The sequence below is a fragment of the Echiichthys vipera genome (genome assembly GCF_963691815.1).
Source record: "Echiichthys vipera genome assembly, chromosome: 14".
Lineage (NCBI taxonomy): Eukaryota > Metazoa > Chordata > Actinopteri > Perciformes > Trachinidae > Echiichthys > Echiichthys vipera.
In genome coordinates, this window is record NC_139839.1 from 22855332 (window position 1) to 22870400 (window position 15069).

The 15069-nt window shown below is 40.7% G+C and overlaps 1 protein-coding gene across 2 annotated transcripts; it reads left to right on the forward strand.

Moving 5' to 3' along the window:
- Window positions 1-433: 433 nt before the first annotated feature.
- On the forward strand, window positions 434-14885 carry rps6kb1a (ribosomal protein S6 kinase b, polypeptide 1a; the record flags this gene model as incomplete). Of its 2 annotated transcripts, none has more annotated exons than XM_083926909.1 (15): window positions 434-551; window positions 1498-1541; window positions 2524-2644; window positions 4414-4482; window positions 5137-5284; window positions 5459-5516; window positions 6484-6584; window positions 6748-6838; window positions 6961-7051; window positions 7625-7732; window positions 7825-7887; window positions 9357-9434; window positions 9522-9629; window positions 11155-11267; window positions 12516-14885. In XM_083926909.1, 15 exons carry the CDS (start codon window positions 480-482, stop codon window positions 12754-12756), a joined length of 1506 nt encoding a protein of 501 aa, XP_083783035.1. In that variant the 3' UTR covers window positions 12757-14885. The 2 variants fall into 2 exon arrangements, with proteins under 2 accessions (XP_083783035.1, XP_083783036.1); XM_083926910.1 differs by having other exon boundaries at window positions 480-548.
- Between the last annotated feature and the right edge of the window lie 184 nt (window positions 14886-15069).

The following is a 15069-nucleotide window of genomic DNA, read 5'->3' on the forward strand; positions in this document are numbered from 1 at the left end:
CACTTCAGTAAGAATACTTAGTTACAATCGACCAATGGTAATGCCATGTTGCTGCTATACTACATAAAAAACAGAATCAATCAAACACAGTTTATGTTTCACTTGCTCTGATACAAAGTATCCTATTTTGAGTGGGTCGTAGTTATTTTTGTTTGCAGAACAGCCTACTCAGTTTTATTGAACGTGAATAATTTGCGAAATTATGAAATTAATTTTCCCCTTGTGTTATTATTGCAAGTTGTCATTTATGTTGTGATATGTGTACGATTGTCCGAGCCAACCAGACCCCAGTAGTGCCGGTGGCCGACACTAGAGGCTTGTTCTGCTGCTCGGTCCTTGTCTTGTTGTGGTTAGCTGGATGTTAGCTGGATGTGAGCCCATGCTTTCTGCTGGAGCCGGTTGTAACGGAGATGCTTTCCCATGAGGCGGGGGAGCGGGACTGTGTTTTCTGACTAAAGCCCGAGTGAAGTGCCGCGGCAATGGCTGGGGTTTTCGACATCGATTTGGATCAACCGGATGAGAATGTCTCTGACGACGAGCTTGAGGACGGGGTGAGTTTACGTAAACCTTGAGGCTAATACCGCCACTGTTAGCTACTTATGCTAGCTACCCTTTAGCATCCCCGAGGCCTGCGCTGCTAACACCAGTGAAGATTATATATCCATTATCGGACGTGTCCTCGCTCACCCCTCTCCCGCCCCAATTAAACACCCACGAACACTGTTCAAAGACATGTTCTGAATTTAAAACGATGACAGACCACAGGTCAGTTTCACCGCCGGTACCGGGTGAAGCACCTCCACAGAATCATCAGTGTTACCGGGCGGATAAGTTGGTGTTTCCCGGCTTTAGTTTCTGTGTGTTAGCGTGACCACAGTTCAGGCGCGTGCAGCGAAGCCACAAACGGCCGCCATGGCGACGGCGCCAGGAAATAGCCACAACCAAAGCCTAACGTTAAAGCAAACGAAAAGTTACCTATAGCGTAACATTACACGGGGCGTTGCTAAGTTACATGCCCGTCATTGGAGTTCTAAATAAAGCGCTCGTACAGTCGGTTGAAGGATAAGCAGTTCTGTGCAGCTAGGTGAAATACTCCCATGAATGCCACACGCACAGTTGGACAAGTTACTTTGACAATAAAGCTGACCAACAACATGGTGAAATAACCGCAACCCATGCCGACGGCTCTGTAGCTAAAACGACTGCTGCTTGCTTTACAACCGTTGCGTTATAGCAAAGATACCTAGGTCAACGCTTTATGAATTAATGTATTTATTACAAAAATGGGCTTGTTTGAACAATGTAGCTAGTCCATGTTAAAGCTAAGAGAACGTATGCCCATTTAATTAAGGCTTAATGCAATAAACTCATTAACACTACAGTAAAAACAATGTGAGTCCATCATATATCTGTATAAATAAGCTCAGGTTGGCCGGGCAATAACAGTCCTTCCTCACATTCCTGTATGCTGATATGCCCTGTGCCTCTTGTTTTCAGGGCCAGCTCAGTGAATACATGGACCAGTGCAGTGGCTTTGAATTGTAAGTACAAGCAAAACTGTAATTCACTGGGTCCTGAAAGGGGCAACAAAGTCATATGTTTTGATTTGGACGATTGAAAGTTATCCTCAATGACTTGTAAATAACTTGTAATGCTTTTACCTTTTCTGTGCCAATGTGTTTTGATCAATCTAGCTACAGTGTAGTACTAACTGAAACAAGAAATTAGAGATGGGTGACAACTTGAGGGGAAACTAACAGAAGGTTGGACCATCACAAGCACAATGAACAGCCTCACTGCTCATAGGCAAAGTGTGTGAAGCTCTACTAACAAAAACACATTAATCTCTTGGTGTTTTGACGATGGTTCTGGAGAGGGGTATGTAACACTGTGATCCCCAGCTCCCCCGGTCCGCATGTTAAAGTGTCCTTGGGCAAGACACTGAACCCAGAATTGCTCCCTGTGCTGCGCATGGGTGTGTAAATATGGTGTGAATGGTTACATTAGATGGTATGTAGGCGTCCATCTGTGTGAATGTCTGTGAATGGGTGAATGTGACCTTGCGCCTTGAGTAGTCTTCTGAGTAGTCAGAAGACTAGAAAGGCACTATATAAGTACAAGTCCATTTACCATTTACCATATGGGGTTTCCCATAGGTCTTCTTCTGTGATCTGTTAACCGCGAATGCCATAACATGTGATTCACATCATATTTCATTAAAACCTTCAGTGACCTGTCCTGCAGGGAATCATCTGCATTTTCTTCACTCATTTCCAAAGGGGTTTCCTTTAATCTGTCACCCATCCATATGGACCCAGTAATAATTTATAAAGGCCTTATCTTGGATAGGGTCTCTTTTAAAGCAAACATAATAAAGTAAGGGTTCACAGCTCTAATGGGACTCTACATACAGTATATGTTTAGGCCCTCATGCTTGTAACTCACATTGATAATCCTGTCTTTGAAATTGTAACCACAATGTTGATTGAATATTTCATTTTCTTTATTTTTTTGTTTTACCAGTAACATGGATGACTGTGAGAGGTTTGAAATTTCAGAGAACAGCGTGAACAAGGGAACAGAGCAGATCAGGCCTGAATGCTTTGAGCTGCTGAAAGTTTTGGGAAAAGGTGGCTATGGAAAGGTGAGGCATCTTATTATCCGAAATGAAAATGTACAAACGCATTAATTTGACTCCTCCATTAGGCTCTTTATGATGTTACATGATTTGAAACATGGATTTTGAAGGTTGGAACCATATATTCTATGTAAAGGTTAGAAACTGAAGCATTGGCTGCAGAGCTGTACAGTTGGGTGTATAGTTCTCAGTGGGGTGTGTATGGGATCAATGTCATTTTACAGTCATGTGATTCAGTGTTTCTAAAACAAATACTGGACTCTTATGTCCTCAAAATGTTTGTATAAGTGTGGACAATACCATTTTATCATTTGTATGTTTTGGCTTGGAACCTGCCATCACATTGCCAGTATATGGGGGAGGATTGCAATTCTAATAGATGGGGATTTTTTTTTCTAAAGTTGCTGGAAATTGAGTTTGCAAGCTAGAAATCTCAGCATTTTTGTTTTCGACAACATTTTAAACCTCCAGAGACATATTACAATGTCTTTTGGCTGTGAGAAAGTCAAAATAAATGCTTTTTTTCAAATGTAAGATCCCTGAACCATCTCCTCCATTATCCATGTCATCATAATGCAGAACTGTAATCATCTGCACCCCCCTTTATCTAATTATAAAACCACAGAGATCAGGAAATGTCTTGTTCTTATGGTCATATTTTGGTGTCAACATTATGTTATTTTGGTATGATCAACCCATAGAGCTCTGGAAAGTTTCTGACGTTCTCCTTTCTAAACCTGACTATGAACATGCACATTGGTTATTTTGGAAACACTTTTCACTTAGTAAGCAGACACGTGACTTATTCCCTCTTGAAGTGGTGTGTGTATGATGACTAAGAAGTCATTTTCTGCAGCTTGGGAATTTCTCAGCATTACAAAGTAATTACATTTTTTTTTAACACACTGTCATTTGTTTTGATACTCTTGTGTAGTTACAACATATGTTTTGGCAGAGATTCAAAGTTCCTTGAAACTCTAAGACCTTTGTTAACTCTGTGCTTAATCAAAGAAATACCCATTATAGCAGCTTCTGCCATAGAAGGCATGGAAAGGTCTTAAATGAAATATCAGCCACTTAGATCTTTTCTCTTGCCGGCTGTAGACAGTAGTGTTTGCTATAAAAAAAATTTGTATCCTGTTGCATTGACACCTAGAAACTCAAGTTCGATTGTTGTAACAGTGAATTGGGCTGAAGGAGGCTGTTTAAGCACCAGTTAGCACCATGAGACCCATAGCAAGCACTGTCACTACCGCCGGATACAGTAGCTTTCACATTATGAGTTCATTATCCCATAATGGGCAAGTGTCGATTTTAGCAAGAACCTAACAACAATCAGCCTGTGAATGTTCTCATTCGTCCAGGTCATTGTTATCCTCAAAGCAATTTCAGTCAAAAGCAACTGGACTTGGTTGTTTGTCTAGGAAGACGTTTTTCATCCAAGAGGCTTCATCAGTACATGTACGCATCTGACCAGGCTGGGACTGGTCAGATGCTTCCTAGACAAATAACCAGTCCAGTTGCTTTTGACTGAAATTGCTTTGAGGCTAACAACAATCCATCCATCCATTTTCTGCCACTTATCCAAGTGACATTAATGAAATTAATTATATACTATAGGCCGTGTTGTCCCTACTGGTTTTCCATCATACTTCCATACTCATGTATCAGATTATATTCTATGGGGTATTAAAAAGGTCTTTAAAGTCTTACATTTTAATTTGGTGAGCCCTGTGTAAATGTCTATGGATTTACCTTGATATGTTTATTTCTAGGTGTTCCAAGTTCGAAAGGTATCAGGTGCCACCTCCGGGAAGATATTTGCTATGAAAGTTTTGAAGAAGGTGAGTGCCTGTCTCAGGTTTGGCTGAAGGTTGTAATATTATTGTACAGTGAGAATGATCTCATTAGGGAGTAACTCGGTTATGCTCATAGTCTTTTAAAGGTGGGTTTAAGGGCCCTCTAGTGTGCACACAGAATAGTGTAGTATGAGAGTATTTGCATCTGCATTATTTATTTCCAAATGTAAGCAAACACAACTAAGCTGCATCTATGGGGAATGACTATGTTAAATACACAGTTGACTCCCAGGCCTAATGCAGCTTAACCGTGTATAGTGTTTCACATACATGCTTCAGCTATGAAGGCAGAACCTAGGGGCAGACCACCCAAAATAATGGCAGTCAACTTTTTCCCATGAAACCTCAGATCTGCTGCTTCTGTCCAGCTTGGTCTCCTCTCGGCAGCTGACACAGAGCTGGTGCCAGACTTTGCTTAAAAAGCCAGCTCATATTCCCCGAAGCTTGAGGTTTAGGTTAATGACTGTGTTTATTGGTTTAATGAAACTTGACTGTAGCTACCAACCTGGTGTTCCTGTTCTTGCTCTGCCTCTGCAGCTGATGTTGAAGCTTTGACACCAGCTAATAGGGTTAAGGGTTAAAGTCATCGACTGAATAGCTTCACACCCTGACTCTCTATGCTTTTCTGTCCCTCTCCAGGCCATGATTGTGCGTAATGCAAAGGACACAGCACACACAAAAGCCGAGAGGAACATTCTGGAAGAGGTGAAGCATCCTTTCATTGTGGACCTCATCTATGCCTTCCAGACAGGGGGAAAGCTGTACCTTATCTTGGAGTATCTGAGCGGTGAGCCTAGCACTCCTAATCACTGTAAATGTTTTTGATTATTTTATGAGCTCGGAACATTGTGTGTGCACCGAGCATTGAAAAGGCCTTTTTCTTTTAATTAAGTGGACATGTGGGTCTCCATTTCCACTGTGAATGCATTTGACTGACTTTGTATGTGGTGACTGACTGCAGGAGGGGAGCTGTTCATGCAACTGGAAAGAGAGGGCATCTTCATGGAAGACACAGCATGGTGAGTTAGTCTGTCTGTCACTGGTAAAGCCTTAACTATCTGACCACAGATAACATTAGCTTTTAGCTGACTAATTAACAGCATTGCTCTTCATCAATTGGAGTTTTTCCAGAAAAATCAACTATTCTCTTTCCGGATGTTGTGCTTAAACATGTCAGATCTAAATTTATTTGAATCTCTTCATCCCCTTTTCCACTCACTGACTATGTTTGTACACATAATTTAAAGGCCACCCCCATTCTTTACAATAAAAACCACTTCCAAATGGCAACAGTATGACCATCCAAACAAACACCAAGTGTTGCCACTTGTTTCTTAGAGGTCTTTTATTGTTTACTCATGTTGTGCAACAGGGTCGGGAATGCCACATGATGTCTGGACATCAGTGTGATCTGTCCTCTCGGGCAGACTAATGCTAGCAATTCAACTCTTTTAGGGAATTTTAAGTGGGAAGTATTGGGTTTTGTAAAAGCAGGCAGATATGGGTCACTTGGAACAGGGACAAAACACTTGCAGTACCTGCTGTTCTGTTTTATAAACACAGCCTGTAGATGAAAACAGTGATTACATGAACCACGCTGCTGAACCAATAAGGGTCTGTAATATTCCTAGAATAAGCTAAATGACATTGAAAATGATATCTTAACTGCAGATCACTGAGGAGCACGTAGAACATTTTGTTGGTAGAAAATGTCTAAATATACATAATCAGTGAGAAAAAAAAGAAAAAAGTCAAGCACTCAGGTGGGTTTGAAAAAGTTAAAAACCCTTTATTTTAGTGGGTAAACTTTAAAAACACCAACGTGTGTGGGCTTGCGCCTTCCTCAGGGTGTAGGAAGACAAGAGGATACATACTCTGTGATTAGAAATGGGGGAAAATATTCACTTCACTTGATTCCCTTGATGTCAATAAAGGTTTACTGAATGTAGAACCATTATCTGTCTTTTTTTTTTTTTCTGGCAACAGTTTCTATCTGGCTGAGATCTCGATGGCGCTGGGTCACCTGCACCAGAAAGGCATCATCTACAGAGACCTTAAGCCTGAGAACATCATGCTCAACAACAACGGTACATATCCTGAATTGTCCCTCACCAGAAAAGGCTGATTAGAAATCACCTGCATACATTTGTGACCTTTTGTTCCCAGACTGAATTCTTTCTCCGGGCAATCTGATACTTATCGATTGTGTGGTTTCTCTCATGTTATTGCTATGGTTCTGTTTCCTTCTAGGACATGTGAAGTTGACAGACTTTGGTCTATGCAAAGAGTCCATCCATGACGGAACGGTCACCCACACCTTCTGTGGCACTATCGAATACATGTATGTCACAGAATTAGCGTGCAGATCTTGTAGGCCTATGCACATTCAGTCACGTTTCATATTTCTTCCACAGTGTAGTGTATCTGCTGTATCATCTTGGTCATTCCCTTCTCCTTCCCCAGGGCTCCAGAGATCCTAATGAGGAGTGGACATAACCGAGCAGTGGACTGGTGGAGTTTGGGAGCTCTCATGTATGACATGCTGACAGGAGCAGTAAGTGCACACATCAATCCCATAGTAGCATTGCTAAAGAAAGTAAAACAGTAAGGTATATTTAGGTAGGAAGCATCTGCTACTTAACCTGATGCACCAAATAGTAAGTTACACAGAACCATCTGACAAGCAGTCATTGGAAACTGTCAGGAAAAGGGCAGGCACTTTCAAAACATACTTGGCATGTGATTGGATGAAGCATCGGTGTATCAAACTCTTGCCAAAGCCAGTCAGGAGAAACACCCTTTTCATCAATAAAAGAGTGCCTTCAGGGCTGTTCTTTGCTTTTCTTTAAATCAAGAAATACTCTCCAGTTCTGATGTAACTCATGCCATTGTAACATCTGCGCTAACCTCTTTAGGACCTGGAACTGTTGTTTTAAACACAGATGTGTGTTTGTGTTGTCACACACTTTTTCATGCTCTTGGCTGCTAGTAGCTCCTCACAGGATGCTGATTTCAAAAACACATTACTTGAAGCCTGACAAGATGGACTTCTGTGTGAATCATGTGGTTTTGAAGGTTATTTACTACCACTGCTAACTGTTGTTTCTGTCCTATTACTTGTTCATAGCCTCCATTCACTGGTGAAAACCGAAAGAAGACGATTGACAAAATCTTGAAATGCAAGCTCAGCCTTCCACCTTACCTCACACAAGAAGCCAGGGACCTTCTGAAAAAGGTGAGTTGTAAAACACTTCCTTCTGCCTGATGCCTCACTGTTGAAACATTTGGAGGGCCAGAAAAATAAGTCTCAGAACTTTCTTTTTTCAGTTGCTGAAACGAAATGCCTCGTTGCGACTCGGGGCTGGACCGGGAGATGCTGCTGAGGTCCAGGTAAATATGAAAGTAGAGTATGCATAGAGTGTATGTATACAGTTGAGGACAAGTTGACTAGCCCCCCCTAAGAAATTGAAAGTTCTTGAAATTTTCCCAATTGTTTTTTTTACAGAGCAAGGTATTTTCAACTTAGCATTTCTAAACACAATGGTTTCTTAAGAGAGCATGAATTATTTTTATTTGCACACAATAACAGAACTATTTCAGAAAAAATAAGATTACAAGGGTGAGTATTATTAGCCCACTTTTATTGCAATGCCATTAGCACTTTTGTGCAAAGATGTGCTTTAACTTTGTAATGCTCCAAGTTTGTAAAAACAAGTTAATACTGAGGGTTATCTCCCAATTTACACAGTATAAAAACTTGAGAAAGCATCATGCCCAAAGCAAACTAAATCAGTTTAGACTTGAGAAAAATAATTGTTGATGCTCATAAAAGCACTTTAGACATAGCCTTCTAAGAGAAGTTTAAGTCTAAAGCAGGAGAAGGATATACGAAGATATCACAGCGTTTCCAAGTGTCAAGAATTGGAGTAAGAAGTATCATCGAGAAATTCAAAGAGAGCCACACAGCACAGATCGAGCCTGGCAGAGGTAGGAAGCGAACGATTTTAAAGACCCTGGAAAGAAATCTAGTGAGAGATGTGTCCAAAGACCCCAGAACAACTGCCAAGGCACTGGTGAATGACTTAGCCAAGTCGAGAATTGTAGTCTCAAAGAAGACAATCACCAGAGCTCTGCACAGGAATGGACTGCAAGTTTGCAGACTTAGAAAAACTCCACTTCTGCAGAAGAGACACCTTCAAGCCAGATTGAAGTATGCTAAGGACAACCTGGAGAAATATTATGCATAATGGAAGCATGTCCTTTTGTCAGATGAGACGAAACTAGAGCTTTTTGGCCATATAGACGTTGCTTATGTCTGGAGAAAGAAGGGAGAGGCATATAAACCAAAGAACACCGTCCCCAATTGAAAAATTCTGGGGTGGACTGAAGAAGAAGGTCCATGCCAGAAGGTCATCAAATCTGGAAGAGCTTGAGAGAAATGCCAAAGAAGACTGGGCTGGGATTCCTCAGGAGACATGTCAGAGACTTGTTGAAAACTACAACAAACGACTGCAGACTGTTATCCAGCAAAAAGGATACACAGTTGACTATTAGCATCAGGTGGGCTAATAATTTCAACCCTGGTAGTTCTTGGTTTTTGTGGAACAATTTAGTTTCTGTGTGCAAAGTATAATAATGTAAGCATCCAAAATTAACTAGGATGTTTGAAAAAGCTGTGTTAAAAAGGCTTTGCTCTGTTTTAACAACATTTTAATGACATTTTCATAGGCGTGCTGATAATTTCCTCCTCACATGTACATCTGAGACTTAATACAATGACTCGGAAAATGAGAATTCTTCTTGGGAAACATTGTAGTATTCATGACATGAAACCCTGCTGCTGTCATTGTATTTCCCAGGCCCACTCATTCTTCCGGCATATCAATTGGGATGACCTCCTTGCTCGCAAAGTAGAGCCTCCATTTAAACCATACCTGGTGAGTTTGTCTCTACACGCAGAAACGTCCTCTGGGACCCATCTTATGTCCCTGCAAGATGATTAACGGACCTGCTTCTTTTGGCAGCAATCGGCTGATGACGTCAGCCAGTTTGACTCCAAGTTCACCAGCCAGACTCCAGTGGACAGTCCCGACGACTCCACGCTCAGCGAGAGTGCCAATCAAGTCTTCCTGGTGAGTAACTAGTGCAGTACCTTTCTGCTTTTCTGTCTCAGTTTTTGAAATGCAACATTTCCAGAATTTGTCAAAACCTATCCAAGATAAAACCTATAAAAATTACTCATAACTCAATGTCCAGATTATTTTACCCACGGCATGAAGTTTAAAATATTATTCTTGTTTATTTCTTTTAGACCAGTACTCTCTTTATTGTTTGTTGGCATTTTTGTCAGCCTTGGAGTAGATATTACTTCACAGTAATGTCTGGGAGATTAATACGGTGTGTGTGTGTGTATACTGGGGATCAAAATTAGAGAAACAGATTATTAATACTTGATTTGTTCTGAAATATTGTTTTTTTTTTAAATTATTGTTCAGAATTGAATAGACTATCCTCTGTGGCTATACCACTGCTGTCCTAGCATGTTATTTTAAATAACCAAGACACTTCAACAAAAACCTTTATTTTGTGGGGAAAAAAAACACTGAGTAAAATCAAAGAACAGTAACTATTGTGTCAGAAGAGAAGATTTCAACAATGTTTCTCAGGGCTGTAGGATTCAAAAATAAACAGGAAGTGTAGAAGCAACAGCTTTGAATGACTTCAGCACATCTGCACCCACAGGACGTTCCGTAACTTTAGTGGGTTTCTTAGACATTACTTTGTTGCCAAGGATTTTCCAGAGATTCTTTATGGGGTTTAGATCTGTTTCAGTATTCTTAGGTTCAAGGAACTGCTTCACCTGTTTTACAGAGTGACAGGGGGCATTGTCTTGTATGAAGATTGCAGTTGATTGGGAGACAATTGCAGTGAAAGTGTTGCAAGTTGCTGAAGGAGGTTCACATAAACATTTGCATTCACCTGCCATGTAGCTGTACAAGAGGCCCAACTCCTGCTGCAGAAAACATCCCACAAACTATGACACTTCCTCTTTCAAATCTAACTGACTTCTTTACACACTTTGGGTTCAATCTTTCCCCAGTCCTACGTCCAACATAATGTTTCCCATCAGACCCACATAAATTGAATTTTCAAGAATAAGTCAAGTAATAATTTTATTAATCTAATTTTGATCTTGAGTGTGTGTTTGAGAGAGAGTAATTTAATTTAAAATTAAACTTAGCAAACTAAAGTTCTGGTGCAACATGGGCAGTGCCAAAGGGGATGTTGCTGAATTTTGGATTAGGCATATGAAGGAAAGATGGAGGGTTTTTAATAGAACACTCTATTGTTAACTCTTACCCTTTTACTGTTTCTGGGTTTTTCTGTAAGCTAGCATACAGAGGCCAGCTCTGGACATAATGTTTTTTTTAAATTTCCTTTTCAACCAGTAGGTCTTACGAGAATCGGTTAATGCATCCCATCTGGTGTAGTCCTGTTGGTTTTCCTGGAAGCTTCACTCACTGTTTCACCACATTGCATGATATGGTTTACTCAGCGTTTCATTGCTCATCATCAGCTGCGGGTTGTTTTTGGGAAGATGGTCTTTGAAGAAGTGGACTCTCTCTCTGTTTTTGTCCCCCACCCCCTCCTCCCCAGGGTTTCACATATGTTGCTCCATCTGTGCTTGAAAACGTCAAAGAGAAGTTCTCTTTCGAGCCAAAGGTGCGCTCACCGCGGAAGTTCCCAGGAAGCCCAAGAACACCTGTGAGGTAACAGCAAGTTGTTTTTTGACTCTGGTCCCAATGAATTACGTCTGTTATTTACAGATTTTGCCCACAGCGATTACCCATTTGCTGACCGAGTAAATGCTTGACCTAAACGTTCCCTTACAACAGCACAACAGTAATCTTCTCAGGGCTCAAAATAATTGTTAATTATGGGTTAGATACAGAGGGATTAGTTGTGTAACTCTTGAATTGAACTTTATTTAGGAAATTTGTGATAAGAGGAGAGCTCTTGCTTGTCATGCAGAAAAAGGACATTGATGAACGAGTGCCTGAATATCTGCTGACTATAGAACAATGATGTCTATAAGAATTATTCCTCCATCAAATACAATAGCATTGACACTTGTCCTGTGTAGGTTTAAAGCTGAAGTCGGAAACTTTTTATGCAAAAATGTTTTTTTTTCTCCATATATTCTGAAACTGTCACTGTATACTGACAGCACAATGACGATTTGTGAAAAAAAATCATGTACACTGGAGATCAAAAGGATTGCCAAGGATTTTCCACCAGAGCTTCTCTGTGGGGTTTAGATCTGGACTCTGGGCTGGCCATTTAATTGTTTCAACATTCTTAGCTTCAAGGAACTGCTCAACTTGTCTTGCATGGAAATTGCAGCTGATTGGGAGACAGTTGAAGTGAAGGTGTTGCATGTTGCTGAAGGAGGTTCACAGAAACACTTGCATTCACCTGCCATGTAGCTGAAGAAGAGGCCCAACTCCTGCTGCAGAAAACATCCCCTAAACCATGACACTTCCTCCTCCAAATTTAACTGACTTCTTTATAGACTTTGGGTTCAGTCTTTCCCCAGTTCAGTTAAACTGAAGGTACTCTCATCACTGAAGTCACTCTGGACAAGTTCTCCTCTGTCCACACAACATGCTCCTCAGCATAGGCAAGTCTAGCCTTTTTCGGGTGCAGTGGAATCTAGCAGTTGCCATTCGGAGCAGACAGAGAAGAAGGTGGAGGTCGAGCTTCATGACTTTTTCACAGATCGTCTGTCTCATTGTGCTGTCAGGATATTGTGACAGTTTCAGCAAATATAAAAAAACAAAACAGAAAGTCAATGACCTAAGTTTAAAGAGTAATTTGTCTTTAGCCTCCATATTCTTACTAGATATTATTTTATCACACATCAAGTCATAGCTGTGCGACAAATATTGCTCTGTGACCTAACAAATATGAACTGATGCATCACAGACAAAAGCTTCTCACATCTTACTCTTCCACAGTCCGGTGAAGTTTGTCGGAGGAGACTGCTGGCCCCGGGGACCCACACTGACCGGTAATAATATGGAGCAACGCATGGAGGAGTCGACAGTGGAACAAATGGACACAAGCAGCAGTGGTGCCTCTGAGGCCTCTGCACCACTCCCCATTAGGCACCCTTCAGGCATCAACGCAGGGCCCTACAAAAAGCAGACCTACCCCATGAACTCCAAGCGACCCGAACATCTACGAATGAATCTATGATGCTCGGCTCGCCTATGAACATTAGTACTCTTCCAATTGGTCATCCTCTTGCTTTTTGTTGTTTTCTTTCAGAGACTTATAGATTTTTTTTTAAATTAACTGACAGTGTCAGTGCTGATCACCAGCTCTTCCAGCAGCGCCTTCCCATCCCTCCTGACTCAGCCTGATGCAGATGATAAGCAGTTGAAGTACAGTAATAACGGTGAGAGCTGACTTGCTTGTTGGCCGGGTAATGCCTGCTGATGAGAGGGATGAGGTGGTTTTCGGTGTACTCAACTGGGATTATCATATGAATGACTGGTGCTATTTTTATCCTCAAGTCTTGACAATGTTAACGACTAGTCACAGTGAGAGAATTGGGTTACAAGGGGCATTTATTTCTCCCTCAAGTTGCCAGGCTTTTTTGTTGCCTTGTGATAAGAAGTTGTGGGTCACACCGTCAGTAGGTAGATAACAATTCCACAATGAACACAGTATTCCTTTAGTTTTGAGGTATACAATCACATTGCCTTTTTTTCACTGAAGCGTGTGGTCAGGAGTAGGTGGAGCACTACTTGCAGAAAAACAGCTATAAAAAGATAGAAGTGAAACTTCATCTGAAAGCATCACTTCCCCCATCATCAATACCAAATGCTGGCACTGCTTTACTCATCTGACACGAGTGGTCTCTGTTGGAGGCATGTCTAGCAGCACTGTCCAGTTTGTTTGTGTTGAATGTAAACAGACTCCAAATGCCTTTTTGTGCTTCACTCTAACAACCACTGCAGCATTATTTTTAACCCATGTATTCATGCAGTCTCATTGCCACTGTCAATGTTGGAGACCAACAAAAAAGGTCAGACCAAAGTCTGCTCAGCCAAATTGAAATCCCTCGTTGATTCAGGCAGTGTTTAGGTCGTATGTGATTAGAGGCTTTGTGTATTGTAAATTTATAGTAACATGGCTGTCAGTGGTAGGGGGATAAACCCAGACTCAGATGAATGGACCATCAACTACATCCGGTTTGAGATCAAATGTGTGACCTCTTTGTGTGATGTGAAGCTGCTATATGAGCCCCTGGAGTCAAGCCATTTGAAACATGTCACCCTAAAGCTGCCCACGCTGTCCAATGCAGATTCCCATGATGCTAACTGGAAATGAGCCGCAGTTTGAATGGCTTCCTTATGTTTCTTGTTATCCAAATACTTAGTGTCTAATGAATTGACCAAAAGCACTGTTCGATGAACCAAAAGATTCTTGCTGGTAAACAAACAAACAAACCAACCCTGGATGACGACTGTAGAAGTGCATTACTGCTTTTATTAAGAACTGAAAGGTTCAAAGGTCAAACATTTTGAGCATCCCGACTTTGTTTTCCACATTGATGCTCACAGAGGGCGTTTAATGTGTTCCTGTAAGTTACTTGCATTAGATGGAGGTTTTAATATGGATCAGTGTTCGGCTGAGCCGATTGAGTTTCTTCTTCTACCATTCCTGTACAATTGTTTAAGTCTAGTCACTCCACATTCTTCCTTTTGTCATTTTGTTACAATATTTATTTTAAGTGCCATTGTGTTTCCACTGCATTTTTCACACTATGCAAACTGTGTATTTATTATGTAGTATTAGTTAGGTAAGGCAGCAGAATGTGATATAATTTGTTTTGTTTTATTTAGTCGGTATTCTTCTCAGATTTATCATCTTATCACTGTAACATTTTATTTCTGCAGAACATGTCTTACAGCATTCTTGGATGCAGCTTTGTTTTTTCATTCCAAAATTGAGAACAGTGACTTCAACATCTTACAGTATTTGTGTGGCCTACTGTAGTATCATATTGAGGGGGGATTTTCAGAAAATATTTTGATATCTGAGACTTTCCTTTCTGAAAACTTGGAACTTCAGTTTGTCTTTTTGCAGTGCTTAAAGCAAAGTCAGTGGATGTAAAGATGAAAAACTGATGGGAAAAAAGAAGGATGTTCTCATCTTTGTGTTTAAGTTTGAAAGAGATTGGTAAAAAATGATACTTTGTGCTTTTGTTCAGGTAAACATGAGTATCTTCCACACTGAGATGTTCAAGATCCGTCTTATCAAGCTAACTTCAGGTTAGAAACACCATCTGTGAACAGAACAGGTGTTTAAATCACCAGTGTCCATTGAATAACAGTGTATACTGTACATAATTAATTCAAAATAATAAAAAGTGGATCTTGTCTCTAAGTAGTGGCAGTGTAACAGAATGGATAGCACTAAGCAAAGTGGCAGAATCTGTTAATTAGAGCTGTTTAGTGAAGCTACCTTGACTTTTAGGGATTGATTTAATCTCTTAAAGCC